At 45.5% G+C, this 21,253-nt stretch overlaps 3 protein-coding genes across 6 annotated transcripts in view; 2 read left to right on the plus strand and 1 right to left on the minus strand.

The window, feature by feature from the left end:
• Positions 1 to 21,253, minus strand: part of Itpr (Inositol 1,4,5,-trisphosphate receptor) — a 24,722-nt gene continuing 3,469 nt past the window's right edge. For 2 of the 4 annotated variants that reach the window (XM_070286681.1, XM_017167979.2), the window contains exons 3-20: positions 12,103 to 12,438; positions 11,928 to 11,998; positions 11,754 to 11,869; positions 10,687 to 11,482; positions 9,408 to 10,627; positions 9,172 to 9,347; positions 8,959 to 9,114; positions 8,750 to 8,903; positions 8,547 to 8,688; positions 7,681 to 8,327; positions 6,290 to 6,772; positions 2,939 to 5,707; positions 2,687 to 2,879; positions 2,501 to 2,623; positions 2,192 to 2,364; positions 1,970 to 2,134; positions 1,478 to 1,915; positions 1 to 1,420 (exon numbers count right to left, since the gene is read on the minus strand). In XM_070286681.1, the coding sequence (XP_070142782.1) occupies positions 854 to 1,420; positions 1,478 to 1,915; positions 1,970 to 2,134; positions 2,192 to 2,364; positions 2,501 to 2,623; positions 2,687 to 2,879; positions 2,939 to 5,707; positions 6,290 to 6,772; positions 7,681 to 8,327; positions 8,547 to 8,688; positions 8,750 to 8,903; positions 8,959 to 9,114; positions 9,172 to 9,347; positions 9,408 to 10,627; positions 10,687 to 11,482; positions 11,754 to 11,869; positions 11,928 to 11,998; positions 12,103 to 12,203 (8,490 nt within the window). In that variant the 5' untranslated portion in view covers positions 12,204 to 12,438 and the 3' untranslated portion in view covers positions 1 to 853. Of the gene's footprint in view, positions 1,421 to 1,477; positions 1,916 to 1,969; positions 2,135 to 2,191; positions 2,365 to 2,500; positions 2,624 to 2,686; positions 2,880 to 2,938; positions 5,708 to 6,289; positions 6,773 to 6,861; positions 6,916 to 7,189; positions 7,369 to 7,680; positions 8,328 to 8,546; positions 8,689 to 8,749; positions 8,904 to 8,958; positions 9,115 to 9,171; positions 9,348 to 9,407; positions 10,628 to 10,686; positions 11,483 to 11,753; positions 11,870 to 11,927; positions 11,999 to 12,102; positions 12,439 to 21,253 lie in introns of those variants that run through there. The other 2 variants (XM_070286682.1, XM_070286683.1) reach the window with 2 other exon arrangements.
• Positions 17,518 to 21,253, plus strand: part of Nmdar1 (NMDA receptor 1) — a 16,501-nt gene continuing 12,765 nt past the window's right edge. Inside the window, exon 1 of the mRNA XM_017167988.3 lies at positions 17,518 to 17,631. The gene's annotated coding sequence lies outside the window, so the exon portion shown is untranslated. The remainder of the gene's footprint in view (positions 17,632 to 21,253) is intronic.
• On the plus strand, positions 17,728 to 18,566 carry LOC121502882 (uncharacterized). The gene is made up of 3 exons (XM_041776882.2): positions 17,728 to 18,129; positions 18,185 to 18,382; positions 18,445 to 18,566. The coding sequence occupies exons 2-3, from the start codon at positions 18,238 to 18,240 to the stop codon at positions 18,465 to 18,467; spliced, it is 168 nt and encodes a 55-aa protein (XP_041632816.1). The 5' UTR covers positions 17,728 to 18,129; positions 18,185 to 18,237; the 3' UTR covers positions 18,468 to 18,566.

Consider the following 21,253-nt stretch of genomic DNA (forward strand, 5'->3'; position numbering starts at 1 on the left):
TCTGGAATAAACACATCAATTTTGATAGTCTTTATTGAAAAGATATATATTTCCGTTTACATGTAAAGATACAAAGTTTCTTAAACTAGGTGTAGTTTCGCCTATGATACATACTCTAGGTGTTAGCTTAGAATGAATTTAACCAACAAAACTCGCTTCGAGCACTAAGTAAACCATTCGGAATTTAAAACGGAGAACAAATATATAGAAAATGGTAATCACAATAATTAGTTTTAATTGCAAATCGATTTCTACTCTGGTAATAAAACTTATGAAAAAATATTCGGTACAGTATTAACAATTAAATAAGATAATTAACTTAAAACAGCGTAAGAATTGTTTTAGAAAATTGTTTTTGGATCGCTCAGCGAACATTTTCAAGTTAACTACAAATGTAGGTCTAGATTCTAGTTCTCAGGTATTACAAAGTCGACGAGGTGGTGGAGAGAGAGGTAAGGGGAGGTTGGGAAAAACGTATAACACGCCCACTAATTAACACATGTCAACAGCCCTATTGTTCTCTGAGTGAGTTTACTACACTTTAAAGTACTCGGTAACAGCTTTAGAAGATAATCATCCCCAAGGATATTATTTGAGCAAATTTCTACTTGTTTCTTTTTTTTCTGGAATTCGAATCTAATACAGAAAAGTTAGGCGGGTTCAGGGGGGCTATAGAGATTTGTAATTAAAGCCCGCGCTGAATCCGATTGAGAATGAGTTGCATGGCGGAATGGTGCCCATACTTTCGGTCTCACATTTACCTATTTGCGTGTGGGTGCATCGGGAATGATTGATAACCAAATTAAGTGCCTAAATTAGACTCTATTCTATTCAAATCGCAACGGATATTTCCTCACTGAAAGGGTACGAGGCTGTGCGCCGTCGTGTTGAGCAATCCCAGGCGCTGCTTCTGCTTGCGCTGCTCCGTCATATGGTCCTTGAGTTCGTGCAGCTGCGTGGATAGATTCTTGATGAGCAGCTGGGTCTCCAGGAGTTGGGCCTGCATGCTGCGCAGCTCGATCTGCTCGCCATCCGCATCCACCGCCGCCAGGGACATGGCGCGCAGACGCGGGAACCACTCGAGGATGCCGGCCTTCACCATGGCGTACACGTAGCTTTCAGGGCCAGTAAACTCAGTGGGATCCTTGACTTTGACCAGGACTATGAAGTACAGATAGTGCCACATGTTGTGCTCGCTCTTGATGTGCTCCTCAAAGCTGACCGTCTTGTTGTCGAAGGCTGAACGATTGAGCGAGCAGATGAAGCAGGTTGTCTTTAGGATGGCCTCCTTCTGCTGCTTCTCCGACCTCAGATCGGCGAACGTGTCGATGATCACACCAAAGATCAGGTTCAGCACAATAATGATGACGATGAAGAAAAAGAGCAGGTCATAGATGACGCGAGCCACAAACAGTCCCTCCTAAAGCAAAGTGGAAAGTCAGTGGAGACTCGAGATTAAATTGTGGAATTGGGTTACCTTGCTGGATGGCGCCCTCAGAATATCACCGATGCCACCGCCATTGCGCAAGCCCTGGTTCAAAGTGGTGACTATGCACATGACAAGCGAGTCGCAGGAACGCTCCTTCACATCGCCACCTCCACTGCCATTTGAGGGTGGCGCCACTTCCTTAGCTGCCGCCGGGCAATTTCCCAGTTCATCCGGGGCGGCACACGCCTCTTCCGGCGATACTGGCACTGATAGGGTTAGGGGAACAGGCGTCGGTGACGCATTTTCCTGCTCCTCGAAGTCCACACTGACCAGAAAATCATCCTTGAAGAACATGTAGCCAATTATGGAGAACAAGTAGACCAATATCAGCGCCAGTACCGCGGTCAAAACGATCGAGCGTCCATTTCGGGTCACGGATCTGATGACATTAACCAGAGTCTCCTCCCGGTAAACCACATCGAAGAGCTGCAAGCGAATGGGTTAAATGGTGGGGTTAAGGTCCACTACAACCGGACTCACCAATAACGAGTAAAAGAAGGGATGAAAGATCAGGCCACAGAAGCAAAATGCTATATAAATGCAATGGTAGAGTAACTGGAAGTCCGTAATGATCTTGATAAGCTGCTTCTCCAGAGTGCCCTTGTTGCCCATTATGCTCACTATGTGAACGCTTTTCAGGGTGACCTTTAAAGGAAGAGCCAAAATTAACATAGGTTTAGGTAAATTCTTCAGTTTCCGTACCGTAACAACTCCCAGCAAACAGAGTGTGGACTCTGGTCCTAGTAGAAAGATGAACCGGAGGATTACCGAACCAATGAGTGTCCTGATTCCGGACTCTCGGGGCAGCGTTATCACAATTACCAATGAGAATATCATAATGATCCAGAACAGCAGGGAAATGTGCGAGCTAAGCTCTGGAAAAGAATGAAGAACAACAAGAAATCCGTTTGGGTAATGTAAAGGGGACAAACAGTAATATATAAAAATAATAATAAAAAAAAATAACGAATTACACCAATCGGCTAGGAATTACTTAATAAACCAACTCACCTGGCACAGTATTATCGAAGGGATAGAAGAAAGCCACAATCATATTGATAACAACCACACAATTGAAGAGTATATTGCTCCACAGGGACATGTAACTGCTGATCCAGAAGAGTAACGGCTGACCTAGGAATTGAGGAAATGACATTTTTAAAACGACTTTCCCATTAATTTAGAGTGTGTCCATACTTCGTAGCTTCTTTTGCCATTTCATCTCGTTGAACATTTCCTCGGCCTTGTCAAAGAAGTCGGCCACTTTGGAGCCCTGGTCGTCCCGTTCGGCGGTATTGAGGATTTTGATTTTGGTATCCGTGGTAAGGTACTCACAGATCTCTGGAATGGGGAACACAATCTGCTCCAGGGTGCGATCGTTGCGAACAATCTGGCAGGGGATTACATTATGAATAATATTGTATGAGACCAGGATGAACAATTTATTACCTCAATCTGGGCCGTGTGCGTGGCATAGTACATCAAAGCCTGACTGGTCTTGGCATCAAAGCTCGCCGACTGCGGATCCTCAGAGGCCTTTAGCAAGCCGGCCAGCTCCTTGTTGTGCTGGGCCAGCTGATGGCACAAAATATAGATGTTGTGGCCTACCTCCCGGGGACTCACAGTGGCATCATCATCATCCGACCCGGCATCCGGCTCGTCCCCATCGTCCTGCTCGTCAATCAGCTCCTCCTGATGGTAGGCCTTGCAGGCCACCTCCACCAGCTGCTTGGGATTCATGTTGTAGAGGATGCGCTCCGCATTCTCGCTGTCGCCACGGCTCTCCATGATGGCTAGAAGGAGCTTGGAGGCATTGTTCTTCAGCTCCAACACCAAGTCCATGCGGTTCTCGCCCAGCGGGTTGATGTTGTTCAGTATGAGCGCCGTGATGATGTCCAGTCCATTGGACTCGTGGGTGGCTATGCAGTTCTGGTTCTCGTGGCACGGCCCCTGGCAGTACTCGGTGAGTGCCTCCAAGGTCTGGTTAATCAGCGCCACGTTGTGCTCATTGATGTACAGTCCCAGGAGACCCAGGCCACCCGTTGTCGAGCCACAAATGCAGTCGAGGAACATCAGCGTCTCCGAGACAAGGTTGTTGTTCGTCTTGTTGTTCTGGTTCCGCAGCAGGTTCTGCATGTCCGGATTGTGGTTCTCGCAGAGCAGCTGCAGGAAGCGCAGAATGGGCTGCATGACCAGCACCTTGTTGGATAGCTGGTTGCGCTGCTCCTTGCTGTCCTTGTGCTTCTCCAGCTTCTCGGCCAGTATGTCCTCCAAGGGATTGTTCACACTGATCGCGGAGCTCTCCTCGCCGGAGTGGATGTTCCGAGCGTTTCCGTAGGCTCGTGCCGTCGCCAGTCCGGCGTTGTGCAACTCCCGCTTTAGCTCCTCCGTGATCACCACTCCATTACTCTTAAGGCCATGCTTACGAGAGATCTTGTCCAGCTCCAGATTGGTGTCCTGCTTGTGCTCGTGCGCTTTGGCTGCAATGTCCGTTGTGTTCACCGTCACCGTCGACTTGATCTCCTGCTGGGCGTCCTTCATCTTCTCAAAGAACACCTTGAAGAAGGCCTGGTTGAGGTCGTCGCTGAGGAACTTCTGGAACATGCCCTTCTGGATGATGGGATTGCCTCCTTCCAGGAGTGCAATTCCCAATTCCACGGCCTCCACGAAAATGTTGGGCGAGTGCACGGACTTAATGACCAGCTCCACCACCAGATCGGAGGCTCCCTCGCGGTCCAGGTGATTCTGCATCTCGTGCAGGGTCTTGCCAGCTCTCTGAAGGTATTTAGCTCCCGGTCCGTGCGTCACCAAGTGGTGCTGCTTGGCGGGGTCCGCTAGAGGAGCTGAGGCCAGTTGAGGCAACTCCTCCTCCGGCAGCCTGGTGCTCTTGCTCTGGAAGTAGCGCAGCAGGAGCGTCTGGCGTAGGGCATCGCCCTTCTCCCCGTAGTTCACATCAATGGCCATCATCTCGCGCAGCGTCCGCAGGACCTTGACGCACATACGCTCCTCCTTCTCCTCCAGCAGCTTCTCGGTGTGCTTGATCAGCTTGCGGATGAAGCCGCCGCTCTCGCAGCGCTTCCGAGCCTCGGTTCCCGCGGGAAACAGAAGTTCTGAGCGGTACAGGATGTCCACGAGCAGCGAGAGTTCCGCTTCCACCACAGGCTTCAGCTGATCCTCCAGCAGGGAGACTATGTCCTGTAGGCCCTCGATAATGGAACGATCCCACCGCATAAGGCTGGCCGACTGCTGGGCCTCGTATTTGGGCTGCTTAGAGGCTAGCAGCCACTTCGTCGTCTGGCGCGTCAGCATGGCCGTCTTGCTGGACATGGTGGCCACCTGCTGCTCCAGCTCCGGTGGCAATGCAATGCTGCGCATCTTGGCCGAGTCGGTTAGCGTGCGGATGCAGTTCTCCACGTTGAAGCGATCCGCTAGCGACAGCCAACGGCACTGGGTCAGCCGGTGGGCAGCCTGAAGCAGTTGTACAAAGATCAGCTGGCGGGACTGCACAATGGCACTCTGGTCCGAGAAGGGACTGGCGAAAAAGCTGCACAAGAGATTGGTAACTCCGTTGAGGACATAGGCCTGCAGGGTTTTGTTGCTGGCGGCGGCGGCGTTGGAAATGAGCTGATGAATGTCGACCAGGAAGCTCTTCTCGAACAGATTCCACATGTGGCCCGAGGAGTAGATCTCCTTCATCTCTACCTCTGTGTCGATGTAGCAGTGATTGAGGAAGTCTACATACGCCTCCTTCACCTCCGGCATGCAGAGCGGGTGGCAGATGATGGTCACTATGTCATCCAGCGACAGCAGATTGTTGCACTTGATCTCCGTGTAGACATTCTTGCCCATGGTGCAGCAGGCTAGAAGTCGGACCAGCTCGACGTGGTACTTCAGCGGACTGTCGTCGCTCAGCTTTTCCAGGCGGAGTAGCTGCTGCTGCTGCATCATCTGCACGAAGTGGTTAAACGAGCCCTTGTCGTTGTAGAAGACCAGCACATCCTCGCCTGCGTTGATCAGTTCCTGCATCACCATGTCCTGGCAGCGGCGGATGAACTGGTTTTCGGCCCGAACGATTGTCTGCAGGAACTGCAGATAGGCTACATGCCGCCCATGGATCTCGATGCAGTGCACGAAATGCTGGACCACCTTGTCCGTCACCTCGTTGCACAGCGCCAAATTATCCTTGAAAATGGCACATACCGTTTTGGCTTCCAGGATCTGGAATGTCAATAAAAGATTATTAATAATAAATTAAATTAAATTAATTCATTAAATAATAAAATAATACAAAAATTATTAATAAATGAAATTGGAAACATTGAGAGAGAGGAGTGTTGCAGGTTCTTAAACCTAAATGTTCCGAGAATCCTCTAGCCTAATTGAGAGGAGATTACAGCCTTGCCACAGATAGTTACTATTAATTTTTTTAAATTTACAAATGCAATAAGCTAATGAATAATTTAAGTTTGTATTTGATAGAAAAAATAAAGAATTCTACTACTAAACTAAAAGAACTTATGTTTGTTAGGTATCATATTTTAATTAATGTACGGTGTCCTGTTTGAGGTAATTTTAGTGGCGTACAATTTAAATTAATTTCAAATTTACAGCCTCTCTAAGGTAGCCTAATTTATTTTCAGACATAGCAAACAAAAATATATAAACATTTAACCTTTCCCCAGGCCACAGCTATAACTTTTAAAACAGTTCTATTTCCAGACTGCTTTATACAAATTTAGTTAATTATATATTTAAATTTTAAATTAGAAAAAATATAAAAGAAGAACAAAGATTACTTACACCCGGGTTCAGGAACAAATCGAGATGGTTGTGTAGCAAAGCTTGATTTTGCTGGTTGCCAAGACAAAAGTTCTGCAGAAACTCGTGGGCTAGACACATCAGCTCTTTCATCAGCTCGTCGTCCTTTTCGTCGTAGGGATTTTGGAGGAGATCGAGTACAACCGTGTGCACGCCGACATTCCGTAGGAGACGCTGCTCGTGCTTTCGCGGTTTAACCACAGATCCCGGACCGGAGGAGGCCACGCAGAACTTGTTCATGCGTATGAGTATTTCCTTGACCTTGCGATACTCGTTCCGCTGATCCTGGGACAATGCTGCATTGTACTCTACGTTGATGGCATCACCGCCAGCATCCAGTTCGTCGGTGGCCTTGGCCTTGTACACCCACAGCTCCGACTTCTCGACGCTTTGCCGGAGTATGTCCAGGTCGGATTTGATCTGCTTGTACGACTCCACGTCGCTGTCCGACACCAGGAGTTGAACCTGAAAACCGAAATGCACAGCGGAAGGATGCTCTTTAGTCGCGAACTGCTCGGACACCAGTGGTCACTTTCAAAATCATGGGTACATACAAAATCAAAAGATCGGTCGGTGTAAGTCCACTTTGTTAGTTGTGATTTTTTAAACTATTACATGAGATCAGTAGCGTGATTATACGAGTATATATATTAGTATATATGGTATCGGATTAGTAAGGTCGAGTCTCGATTTATAGAGAGAGATAGAGAGTTAGCGCATGCAAACACAAGAGAGAAGATGAGCATTAGATCAATCAATCAATCAGTGAGTTAGTTGTAAACAAGGCTACATAGACAGGGCTGCCACAGAAATAGCTATTAAGAGAAAATTGATTATAAAGGCCTCTAAAAGGAGGAAATGAAAGCATGACTTCTTAACAACATTTTGCAGCACACTTTTAAACGCACAGCGATTTCTGCAGCATCCTTGACGTTTATCCACGGCCTGCCGCAGTCGAAATTCTATTGCTAAATGAATTGAGTTCATTTTATGTATAACTAAAAATTTTAAACTTTTATTCTAGGCCTTCATTTCTTTAAATTTTGTCTGTAATACAGATACATTCAAGTTCTATTTTGAGCTGAAACTATTAGGTAGCTTAGATAATTTAAATATGTTATTAATTTATTCAATCTTCAAATTAAAAATTTGAATCGGAAAATATTAGTACAAATATGATCAAGTTAACCAAGCCCAATAGTAACTACATTAATTTACTTCAACTATAACGTGCAGTAATTAAATGATTATATCAAAAGAATAACTAATTTATTGGAACTACTTTTCAGGACCTATTCCCAAGCCCTTTGAATAAGTAATTCCACTGCAAACCGTTACCAAAGCTTGAAGCCGTTAATGGTACTGCAACCTACCTGTCGAAAGGCCTGGAGAACCTCCTGCCGCTGGCTGAAGTGTCGGAATAGCAGATGCAGGGCACCAGAGACTAGGGGCGCATAGTCATGCATGATCAGGTGGAGCAGGACGCGCAGAAAAGTACGTCCGCCTTGGCCATCCAAGTCCAGGTTAGCTGCATCGCTGCGCTCGCAGTCGAAGATGCCCTCCGCCTGCACTCCGATCGACTCCAGATCGATGTTCTTCTGGCGCGCAGCCGTGGCGGCGGCGGCTGCAGCTGCAGCTGCCATGGACTCGGCGGTAGCCAGGGGATCGCTCTCGCTGGCGCTTCCCGGAGTCGGTGGCTGCTGCTGCAGGGTTGGCGGCTGTGCCGCCTCAGTGCTGGCGGCTGATGCGGCCACCTCGGACTCATCGAATTCCCTCTTGAATATTGAGAGCAGGCAGCTGATCCGATAGTCCAGGCGTACGTCCAAGATGAACTGCAGAATCTCGATTATCTTGAGCTTGGTGTCCATCACCAGCGGATACTCCTTCATCAGCTGAGACACGGACTTGCGTTGCTGCAGGGCAATGCTAGGCGCAGCTATGGCCTGACCCACCGATCCCAGAGCCAACGATGTCATCACCGTATTAATGTCCCCAATTGAGCGCAGTACTCCGCCCTCGGCTGAAAATATAGTTTTTACAATTTAAATTATATTCTTCAACTTAAATTCTGTGAACTTAGGGAGATTTGTAGGGAATTATTTATAGCTCTTGGATATTTTTTTTCGTATGTTTCACCATTCTTACCCTCGGTGCTTGTCTCCTCTTCGACAGCTTGTCAAGGATGTAGCAAGTTAGGTTAAGATTTTCTTTATTTCATAATTATATCTACAGTACTCACAATCAATGTCCGTGCTGGCAAAGGCGCCTGATGAGGTGTCAGAGACACAGTCTAGGATTGAGAGAAGAGTCTTGGTGAGTCTTAGTAGATCGCTGAAGCTGTAAAAGCCAAAATAGATCAAGTCCCTGGCCAGTTTCACAACCTAAAAGGAAATGTTAAACGCTCGTAATCCTCATAATTGATATTCACTCAATAGGGTTTACCTCAAAGGTGAGCTTGTTTTGCTCCTGGTCGGTGAAGAGCCAAACCTTGGTGGCCACATTGCACAAGTAGTTCTCCACAAAGGCAATGGTTGTGTTGAACTTGGCCCGGCAGGCTTGCTTGTTCTGGTCGGGCTGCTGGTTCTTGCCATCGTAACTGTGAGGAATAAAACTTAGATACTGAGCGCTCCCATGGGGGATTTAATACTCACTCCATTATGGACATCTTCGAGGGTATCTCGCTCCAGAGGCGAGCATACTTTACAGGTGTGACTGGCTCCTGGGGATCGCGATCCACGTGTAAGTGCAGCATCAAGCGACAGAATGAGGCTCGCAGCTCATAGGGCATCGTTTCATCCGACATGCACCTGAGACACAAGTATTGGTTACCAGGAATTCCCAAACCCCTCTGGAAGGTTACTTACTTCAGAATTAAATCAATGTCCAGGCGAGGCGAGAGTTCGTTTAGGGCCAGGTACTGACGGTTGAGGCACATGTTTGAGAACAGGTTCAACTGGTGGCGATAGTAGTTCAATATGGCAGCCTCCTGTTCATTGCCATCGGCCACGGAGTTGGCCAAATCAGCCATGGAGCGGGAAGTCTGAAGGCCACAGCAGAAGTATAAATAATGTGTTTCAGAGTTCAAGGATCCCAAACTCACCGGTTGTCCCGTCCACTTTAAGTGAATTTCGTATCTATCCCCGGTAGAAATGCTTCCATCGTCGTCTGTGAGACTGGCACTGTCCCAGGTGGTTGTGGTGGATGTGGACTGCACATCCGATCGATCCTCGTCGTCGCCGGCCACCTCGGCAAGGGTGGCCAGGCAGACGTCCTCGGTGGTGCCCTTGTAGCAGCGGGCAAGGGCGGAACCGCTCTTCAGAGCCTTCACCTGCGTCTCGATCAGGATGTCCTTGTTCTTGTCGCTCAACACACTCTTGCAGATCAGCTCCTGGGTGACGGCAATGGCCTTGCGGTTGGACACGCACAAATCCGAGAGGTAGTCGAGGAAGCGCGAGTCCCAATTGTGCATGTTCTTGCGCACCAGGCCGACAAAGGTCTCGATTTCGGCGGCGGTGATGTGCTTCTCCAGCAGCTTGCGGTTGTTGTGAAGCAGGGCCGTGATGGTGTCCTCCGCCAGGATGTCGTAGCCGATCTGCTTCTGCATGAGGCCAAAGTGCTTGGCAATGTACTCTTGATTCTTGCGGTAGTCCTGCTGCGACAGGCGCAGAATGCGGTAGCACAGCCGAAAGATGTTCTTGTACGGGCTGTTCTTGGGATCGCTGAGCTCGTCCAGCCGCAGAAAGGGTCCGTCGCCAGCCGTGTGTTCCTGAAAGGGTCCCTGCAGGATCTTGAACAACTGGTTGAGGATGTACTGTTCGCGGAGCAGCTTTTGCCGATCTCTTATAGGATTCTTTATGGTAAACTCCAGGGCCTTTGTCTTGTTCTGCTCGTTCTCCATCCCGGCTATGAAGTACACGATATCCTGCAGCAGCGAGATCAGGGCCCTTCGCTCGTTGATGGAGATGCTGCCGTTGCCCAGCTTGCCGGTCACAGTGGCCAGCACCTTGCAGGCATCGTTGGCAAAGTCCAGGTCACGCACCTCCACCGGAGAGACGGGGATCAGTGCGAAGGCCTCCTTGTCCTCCTTAATGGGCGAGCAGCAGACCATGGACATCACGGGCTTGTCATCGTCTGCGTCAATAGGTATCGATGTGGCATGCACCCACGTGTTGGAGCAGATGTGCTGCAGTCTTACGTAGCTCGACTGCGGAACCAAACTGTCCGGACGTGCCATCGTGGTGGCATCCAGTACGAACACAGAGGCTATGTCCGCCGAGTAGGGAACTGATACAAGGCGGTACTGCTTGCCCTTGGGTTTGTCTGCAGGAAAGAGAGGAAAATAATTGTAAAAGAACCTAGGAATAATCACATAACATTACCAGATAAGGTGAAGTTCATGCCTATGCCCGAGTCCTTGCTGCAGTCCGCCAGGAACGGCTCGTGGCCGGATGTGGAGGCCGCGCCAATCGCTCCGGCCAATACATCAGCTTCCGCTTCTGCTGCCAGGTAGTGGCCCGTCGCCAAGTGCTTGAAACGGTAAAGGGAGTTCCAGTCGCCCGCACCGCCGCGACATGAGTCGTGCTGCACCACCTCGATCTCCCAGAGCGCCTTGCTGCTGGTGGCCGCCGTGGCGCTGGTGCGTCCGGTGGTACGCAAGAAGACGTGGTATTGCTTCTTGTACTCGTCCATGGTGAGGAACTTCTCTTGCTCTGCATGAAACAGGCGGACTACGTCGCCGCCCTTTAAGATGTGCTCCTGGTTTTCCTTGTGCTCCATAAAAAGTGAGATCTTCCACGAGGTGGACGAGTTGAGGACGTTGACCTCCTTGCAGCCGGGATTGTCCGGCAGCTCGTAATTGGCCGCCACATGCAGATTCTGTTGGTCGGCATTCACCGGACTGAGGATTACTTTGTCGCCCACCACCACGTAGTCCCCGATGGAGCGTAGCTTGTAGAAGGGCTTGATGTAGAACCAGGAACCTTCGTTGCCATTGGCGTCCAGGTAGACGCGCATTGCATTCTTCTCCAGCAGAGACGGCAGCCGCTTGTTAACCGTGAGGTACTTGTTGGACTTCAGGTGGAGCAGCTGCACCACCGCCCGTCCATATTGGATCGATGTACCCAAGAGCTTCTTGTTTTCGGTCTCATTCTGTTTCTTCTCGATCTCCGCCGCGTGCTGGTTTAAATAAAGTAGAAACGTAAGGCATGATTATCAGGATAATGATTTGTCATCACAGAAGGTGAAATGGGTTTTTAATCAATTTTAAAATGTTTTTAAGATCACACAAAACCTATTTTAAATTGTATATTTAAAATTGTTGAGTTTTTCATTAGTTGTGGCTCACTTTTGGACAGCATTTTTAATTAATTTCAAATCGATAGCGATTTGGAATATTAGGATATTTTATAGTCGAATAGTTTCTCTCCTATAATTTTTTTTGACCTACATGCAATCGCTTGAGCAGATTGGGATCAGTATTTGAGCCGGCCGACTGTTTAGCTGCTTTCCAAAATTGCTTTTGGGCGGAGTATCGGTTCATGGGGCATATTTTGATGAGGCAATCTGCAAGCAGAGTCAGTATTTAGAAGGAAAAGGACTCTCTACATTCACATCACATTACCTCTAAACTTTTTGGGAGGACAACTAAGGTCTCCGGCCTCTGGACACACCACTGTACGATCATCGACCAGGCTGTCGGAAGAAATCAAAGGGTTAGCATTCTATTCAGCCACAGGTGGCTGCCGTGGATTCGGTTCATCGTTTGAATCTCATTCAGTTTGGACAATGACACTTACCCAAGAGTGCTTAAGAAGCCGCAAACACTGCCCTCTGCGTACAGGGACACAATGTCGCCCAAGTGCAGGAAGCTCGCCGAGCCAATTATATTGTCGCCCATGTCTGTAGCCTTCCTTGGTTCGGGCCTTGGGGTGAGGACTCAACGGGGATGTGGCTGCGGCGTCGAGTGGGTGTGGAGTGGCTGCCGCAGGGTGGCACAACAATAGGCCACTGCCCGCTGCTCCTCACGGGGCTGCTCCTGTTGCGTCGCAGCGCTGGGAGCTATTGTTTAGCTGTTTGGATGGCACAGTCGGTTACGCGAGTTAATTGCAATGATTTGTCGTCCTCGTTATGTCCTGCGGGGTTAAACAAAAGGAGCACAAACATCATGAGTTTGCTTACATGTCTCGGGGGCACATTAAGAAGGCTGCTTAGAATAACTCTTAAATGCTACAGGTTTCGTTGGTTTATTGTTGGCAAAATTAATCATCTTAAGGTACAATACTCGATTCATATTTGGGAAATGTCTGTTGGTTTTGATATAATTGTTGGGTCCCTGCAAAGAAGGATTGTCCTGTCAAATTACTAACAAATTAATAATATAACCATCTTCTTGTATCGATTTATTAGTCGGCTAGACCTGGAATCAGCAAAGAAGCTCCTACAATATACAATAAAATTGGTTTAAGTTAAAACAAGAAAGAAAGCTAGCTTTGGAGTTCAGAAAAATGTATACCCTTGCAGCTGGAATTGGAACATTAATTTTTAATTGGGAAAGCTAGTTTTTCTAGATTAAAAAATTTGCTTGTTGAATTTAAAAATTTTTAAAAATGCAAATTTCTGTACATTTTTAAAAATTTAAAAAAATTGATAAAAACTGTTTTTCCTTCCGACATGGCTAGAAGGACTCGCCTGTTGGTGCTGATCAAGAATATATATGATTTATAGGATCGAAAATGAATTCTTCACTGCGTGTCAAGCTTCTGACTATAATAATAATACCCTAAAAATTATAATTGTGCGAATTTATGACACCTTTTACACACGCTTTTATTTAAGTCTAAATTTGGTTTAAGATTATCTAAGGCAAATATTTAACAAAGTCAAATATATACAGAAGATAAATCAGACATTTTATCTGTGCTGTGGACAATCTTTGTGAACTATTAGAGTCTCTGATGTCTTCACAAGCTTTCAGAAAAAAAAAACTTTTTTTTTTATTTTTTTTTTTAGTCTTAAAAGAGTTGTAACATTTGTTAGATTATAGAAACTTCCCTTACGAAAACTATTAGATATTTGTTGTCTGACTTGCTATATGTATATTCATTTTATTATAATTGCTTCTTCCACATATTTTCTTATAGCAGGGGAACGCGTTGGGGGTATTTCGGTTTTTGGTTTCCTTTTTGGCTTAGCGGGTTATAAAGTATTCATGGACAATTTGTCGACCAACCCTACATTACTCTGTATGACAGGGGCTCAGTTGCTCCCATTACTTTCCACCCTCGCTTTGGGACAATCCGGCGTATGCTTAATATTCTCACCCCTTAGCGAGATCCCAAGTCGTCTGCCTAATGCTTCCAATAAACATTCCTCGTTGGTGTCTGGCTGCAAACTAAAGTTGTCACTTTTAACGATTTCTGTAGTCGAGGTTTCCTATGCTTTTATGATTTCTGTCTGTATTGTCTACAGATATAATGGCTGCATGACGAAATGAAAGCAAAAAATCGGATAGAATGATGATGGTATGAGCAAAAATGTTTTCATTGTTGAAGAACCTCTCATGGCAGCGTGCCACAAAAGTTTGCACAGGGATTTTAGTTTGAAGGATTCCAAAAAGTTGTTTAAAGTTTCTAGTCAATGTCAGCAAAATGTACCGGATTTTTGCATAAAGTTTTTGCTTTGAATAAGACTTGTTTCTGTACTTTTTTTTTAAGAGGAAACTGAAGTCAATTCATAAGAATTTTAAGTCTTTAACTTTACTTTTTACTATTATTAAATGTAAATATAAAATATTCCTGTCTTGAAAATTATAATATATAAAATTCAATTGTCTAGAAAGTGAAATCATTGCCAGTTTTTTTATTTATAGTTAAAGATTGAAATTTATGCAAATGGCATTTCAGTACATTTGTTTATTTATTTATTCAATTATTACGACCCGCCAAATCTTATATTTCGAATGATCCATATGACTGAGTTATTTATGTGCAATTTGTTATTATTTCAACGAATTTGTTCCTGGTGATTAGTGGCTGCTTTAGGCGAAACATCGTGGGCATACTAATGAGCTGCCACCCCCCCAAAAAAAACCAAAAACCGAATAAGAGAAGAGCTTTGTCGGCATTATAGGCTCCATTGATGTATGGCTCCAGTTAATCAGGTTGATTGACAATAACGATCTGCGAAATGCTTTCCGCTCTCCTGTCAAACTCCTCCACTGATTAGCCTAAGACTCACAGGATTTCAAGGAAATGAGAAATTCATAATTTCTCTCTTGGCCAAGCCACTTTGTGGGTGGTGTTCGGGAATTCAACGAAATCCGGCTCAGCAGGGTGGTTGGGCTGCTCAAATATGTTCATCTTGTTTGGCGGGTGAGTGAAGGCAGGAAACGCGGAGCTTGTCGCCCCCGACAAGGGCCATGGAATTCGAAAGGCATCCTGGCAGCTGTGGCATCCATCCGGCCATCCAACCTGTAACCATTCAATTCGCATCGGGGGTGTTGTGCTGAGTCTTTTCGTTTTTCCGGACGACGATTAAATCTGTTTCCCAACACAACAATTATTTTTTTTATCACAATAAAGGGCGTCGGGGCGAACTAGCGAGTGGCCTAATCTCTGCCACCACCTGCTGTTAGACAATTAAAACGAAATTTATTCGAATATAAATTGGGCTAACAAGCGTTTCAATCAAATTACGCGGTCGAAGCACAATAATCCAGCCAGTTGCTCCAAACAAAATCGCACACAACGGATACACACACATGGCCCCTAGTATCTACGAGTGGGAGCTCAGATATTTGCCTATTTTTTGCTTCTTGTTTCTGTTTTTTTTTTTCGTTATTCGGTTTATTGTGGCGGAAGCTGGCATTGCCAGCGCCTCACGAAGCCTTCCCTGGGATCTGCCTCTGCTTCTGCCCCTGCCTTTCCAGGTGTACATTTTCATCCCATCGCAGCAAACACTTACACACACACTTGGATTCCCACTCGTATTCGTGTTCCAAATAATATTTGGGCGCTTTGTAAACACACAAAATATCATTGGACGCGGCCGCGGGACTTTAATAAATAACAATCTCGGATGAATAATAACTGTGGGAATTTGTTGGCAGCTCTTTGAAGTCCAGTTCAGTTCTCGGTAGCCGTGGCCCGACGGAGGAAAACCGAGGCGGTCTGCAGGCACCGAGCGCTCCAGCGAAAATGTTGGCCAAAGTTCGTCGTAATCGGTCCAGAAAGCTAAGGCGCTGAGCTTGCGGAAGCTTTTCCGCTTTTCCGCCCGGCCTTTGAGTGGAATCCGATGCACTTTTCACTCAAAAAAACCCTCAGCAATTCTTTCCATTCATGCCATAGTTCTTTCCGCATGCTTTACGCCTCAGCACTGCGAATTAGCCGGGTTAGTGTGTTAGTAGGCAACGGGATGACATTAGTCAAAACTGAGTGTCTGACTTTCGGGCCGAGCATCATGTGCAGGTTTGATTTCGCATTTCACATCTGCTCGGGTCCTCGGCTTAATGCGATTTTCCACGCCGGGTCAAGGTCGATAGTGCGACTTGTGCATCCGCCCAGCTGCACTGAGTTGTTCCCCGCATGTCCCCTGCTCGATAAGCCTTTGTTCGGGACGATAAATGGGAAGTCTTTGAGAATTCATCTTAGCCAGATTAGTTTGGGCTTGGCAGCCAAGTGATTTGTTTCGGTGGAATGAATAAATTAGGGTAATGAATTATGCACGACGGATGTGTGTATGCGAGAGAGCATTAAAGAATTTCTAATAAATGTGGTAGGTGGGGAGTTTAACAGTATAAAGGAAGAATAAGATTACTATCATATAAAAAAAAAAAACGTTCACGGTTGCTGGTATAAAAGGGTGATTTCCTTGCTCACGCAGAATCCAACTGCTCGTTTGGACGCTCAGGCAAATCCCTTCACCAACACGAACTTTGTTAGCGGACTCAATTTTAAATAGTGACTAAGTATTTAGTCAAGTGATAAACTACTAAAATAGTAGGTATTAAATCAGTCACTTGAGTCATAAAGATTCTTAACAACTCTTAATTTGTTGAATATTTCTGTAGAATTTCGAAATGTTCTTTTCTTCTAATGTAACCTTTTAATTTGCTTACATTTTCGTTTCTTTGTTTACGATAAATAGCTGATAAAGATGTAAACAAAACCAATTCGACCAAAACAATTTCTATCGTTTTCGTAATAGCCAAAATTTCATTTTAAAGAATTCCCAGATTCAGGGTTTCATGGTAAAATTTAATCAATGCTTATCTATTTTTTTACAATGTGAAGAAACAAATATTTTATTAGACAATTTAAAACGTTTTTACCGACAAAAGTTTGTCTAAACATGCATTGATATCAATTGAATTATTTAATATAAATTAATAATTTATGTATCCCATAAAGTAATAAGTAGCTTAGGTAGCAAGTCATCAAAATTTAAAATTGTATGTTTACATACACATATACATATTTACAATATTTTTGTAACTTATAAATTGTGCTAAGCTTTTTTGGGTTGTTTTCTGTTGTGATTTTATTATATTTTAATTATAATTGGTAAAGTGAAATTAAAAACTGTTATTTACATATATTTAAACATTGAATTCTTAACTGACCTATCCCACTGTCGGCACAGTGTCATTACCTTGTCACTGCCACATGACTCCTCTGAGGATTAATGTCTGTAAGTACCGCTATCGGCCTGTCAGAAGCGCCGTATTTACTTAGTGAACGATTATCGAGTGCTTAAAAAGCAATCAATTACACGACAAAAAAATCCAGGTGCGTGAATTAGCATGCGGCGGTCAAGCCCACTCCGGAGCTTTGCAGCTGAGGCGAGCGAATCACATGCGTGGGAAAAGCCGAGCAAACAACGGAAAAAATGACAAGCCACAAGTGGTCGGCATGCAAACAGATGCAGAAGTCGACGTCGACTGCGCCCGCTGCTGCTGCGACGTCGACAGAGGCGGTCAGCTGAGCGTCAAACAGCTGAGTGGCATAGAAAAAACAACACATGCGGCGCACTACACACACACACACACACATACACTCCTTGACGAGCCCGTCCGTGTGTTTACATGGCAGGGCGCAGGCGTGGCTCAGCTTTGGGCCAGCTAAGAAAGCTCCGCGAGGCAGCTTAAAGCCCAAAAGCTGAGCCATTTCCGAGGAAAAGTTTGTCTGGACGAAGGGATTTTTCATCCAGTTGTCGAGCGACGCGCAGAGCGCCACGTTGTCCTGCCCAGCCCCGGAAAAGCCAGTGAAAGGAAGAGCGTCGCGTTGGGCGGGCGCCGAGAAGTAGGCAACATTTGCTGCTTGGCCACGGTGCGTATGGGTGATGTGATGCTGTACTGTGCGATGATGCTGTGCTGGCAGCAATGAAATCCGATACGAAAAGCTCAGGCAGCCAGTGGTGGAAAATCAAAAAAATTACCAGACAAACAAACAACAATTATAAGTCCAGCACAGTTGACAGTTCAAAAAAGTGAAAACAAGAAACACCCAAAATTGTCAGTGAAAACAGAGGAACAAAGGGATAAAAGTTCGTCCTGTGTGCATGCCATAAAAGTTCCCTGTGTGAGTGTGTGCCAGTGCGTCTGTATGTGTGTGTTTGTGTGCGCAAAAAGAATAGAGAAAGCAAAGCATCCTGTAGGAGTGGCACACAAAGTGTTTGCATAACTTAACTCGCGATAGCCACCCGCCAACCGCTGAGCAGTCGAGCCGCCGCCCACAGCCAATAACTTGATTAAATGTCCTGAAATCAAGGCGGAGTCGAGTGCTGAAGCAATGGATATGCCCGAAGGATTTCCAGTTTGTGGTGATGTAAAAACCGAATTTAAAGACTGCCAGAAAGTGTGCGAAAATGAAACCTGAATAGTTTGCAGTGCGGTGTATCGGAATTGAGGCGTGGCCGCGCTAATCCATCGTGCCATGGATAGCGTCCAGACTTCCCAATGTGTGCTGGTGTCTGTGGTCATCGGCGTCCTTCTGATTATGCTGGGCGGCTTCTTCTATGTCCTGTATATATTCGCCCTGGCCCCATTGAGCGATAATATAAACGAGGCCCTGAAAGCAGGTGCCTGTTCCCCATCTTTTGCCCTCGTAAACACAGGTCTTAACTATCTCCTTGTTACACAGAGCTCAATGTGACCACCGACTGAGCTGGATAAAAATATAGCTTTGGTGTGGTCCCTCCCTGTTTAATGGAATATATACGCATACAGAGTTTCTTGATAAATTTGAAGTGTTTTTTTAATTGGTTTTCTTTAAATGCTTTCTCTAATAAGTATCTTTTATTTAAAAAGTATTAAATGGGTAAAATAATAAGGTAATACGAAAGACAAAAAGTTACATATATAAAATATATTTTTAATCTAAATAACTTACATTAATAAAACATATTTTGGGCTTAAATCTATATTAGAGAAATAAATAAAATTTACACTTCTGTATGTTATATAATAAGTTTTCCTCGTAAATAACCGAATTATTGCTCAAATATAATATATTTGTAACCTATCCTCCTAAATCTCATTATTTTCTTTCAATAAGCCTGCAATCTAAAATTATCCCAAACAATTGGTGTTCTTCTACCAGGCTTGTGCTGCAATCCCTCCTCATTTACCCTTGTAATTCATCAAAAACTTGATGGGTGAACGGCAATCCCTGGGAAAATGCTCGCCCTTTGTCCTCCGTCCACACAACCCACATAGTAGCTCAAGCCCAACGAGTCGTTGGCCATCAGGCACTTTAGCAACAATAGACCGAATGGGGAAATTCGGCTAACTGAGGCACGTCAATGTGCAATGCTTGAAATCATGCACAGAATGGCTCCATCCCTTCTCGGCCCCAATCTCCGGGAACGGGTCTGCCTGTCATCAATCCCATGGATTGGGATTCAGTGAAGCGAAACGCATGGGAAACGTGAGGGGGGAAAACGGAGAAATACGTACATATGTTTGGCAACTCGTGTGTGAAAAATACCCGGGAAAATTGCCTACGAAAAGATGCTACAAAGTACACAAAAATATAAAATGTGAATTGCCAACAATGGGCCAGGGAAGTCGCAACACTTTAGCAAATTCGATAGCTGCACGGCGCCGGAGGACGGACCTCCTTGACTTGGTTATTGGCTTAGATGGCTTTCCCGGCTAAGCCGCACACACGGAGCCGGACCACAATGGATTGTACCGGGGTCGGAGGACAGAGTCGAAAGGGATAAAAGGTTAACGCAACAGGGCATAGATGCGAGGGACCGAGGCGGCTGCGGCTAAGACAAAGTTCAGTTCAAAGTTTTTGGGGCTTTTGATTGAAGCTTTTGTCGTCGGACGACTCCTTGGGGAGTTGTCCTTGCCTGCTGCTGGATCGCACATAAAACAATTCCCGTTTACAGACGGCAAATTAAATTATCTTAAATTGGCCAGGGGGAAAAATTACTCCGCATAATGGCCAGATCGATATGGGCCCAAGGATATCCGTCCCGGAAAGTCGGTTCAATTGAACCCGAGCTCCTCTGCCGCGGAGTCAAACAATCTGAACCCACACCTGCGGTTGGATCTTCATTAAAAGTATTTCTCGATGTAGGAATTAAAATCAAAACCGCTGCAATATTTCAATAAAGCCCCATCAGCATCAAATGAGAGCCGCCGTCAAACCCGCTGTTCTCATTGTTGTCAGTCTGTCAGTTTGAATTACCCAGAGACCACCTCCAGCACACCACCTACATTTCCGCCCACTGCAAACGCCCTGCTCCGCCCTGCACTGCCGCATTCAATGAACCTCGCCGGCTGCAAGCCCCACACATGCTGCCACAACGAAAATTGAATAAAATGTTAGCCAAGGCACGTTCGCTATGTTAAATGGTTAAACAAAACTGCCGAACAGAATATATCGGGGGTTGCACCGAGCCTGGGATACCCTTTCTAAAGGCAGGTTTCTTGCAAAGTAAATTTATTATTCATTAATGTGTTTAAATATATCAGAAAATGGTTTGGAATATGACATAATAATAAAACCTTATTTAAAACCAACGAATTATATTTAAATACAGATGGGTTTTCGATTCACTATTTTGTTTAGGTAAAGGAATTTATAAAAAATATTATTCTTATATTAAATTGAATATTTATAACGAATTATTATAACTATAACAAACCCTTCAGTAATACTACCCATAAATACTCTTTTTGGTACACTCAAAGTTCATTAACTGCCTTGTAAGGGGACATGTAAAAATTCGAATAGCAAACAAATCGAAGTGTGAAATTCATATGAAACTATTTCGAAAGTACGGGCCATGAGGCGATTCCGTTCCCTTTCGATGACATCCTATGTTGGCATGACTGTTCGGTTCGCTGATAGTGAGTCTACTCCTATACCCTGTTACCCGTTTGCATGTGGGAATTGTTTCAGCCACACTTCACAGCAGGGGACGGCGAGGGGTTTCCTTGGGGAAATTCGGTGCACTGTTTAGTCAGCTGAACTCGAGAGTTTCTGGGTGCCCTTGAAGACCGTTGAAGTCTAATCAACTATTTATGGGTATTAATAGGAAATGAGTGCAGATGGCGAATGAGTAATAAAGTGCAAAGCATTTGGAGGTGGGAGGCGATGAAAAACAATTTAACGAAAGGGCTTCAAAAATTTTATTCCGGCCATTAAAGCGGACCCTCAGGCAAGGCAAAGAATTAATTACGACTCGTGTTTTACGCCCGTTTTTTGTGTAATTTGGCTATTTATTAAGGTCTGGGCCCCGTCTGGCCTCCAAAAGCTATTGAAAAGCTCAAGAGATCTCGGCTCACCTGAGCAAAAAGAGGAAAACACACACATACAAAGAGACAAGCCGGAGAGAGCTCTTTTCCCCCATTTTCCGCATTCACTCCGCTTCATTGATAACACACACGACCTTTCCGGGCGCACACACATACACTCAGAGCCGCACTCACATTAA

Source organism: Drosophila kikkawai, chromosome 3R, assembly GCF_030179895.1.
Source record: "Drosophila kikkawai strain 14028-0561.14 chromosome 3R, DkikHiC1v2, whole genome shotgun sequence".
Classification (NCBI taxonomy): Eukaryota; Metazoa; Arthropoda; class Insecta; order Diptera; family Drosophilidae; genus Drosophila; species Drosophila kikkawai.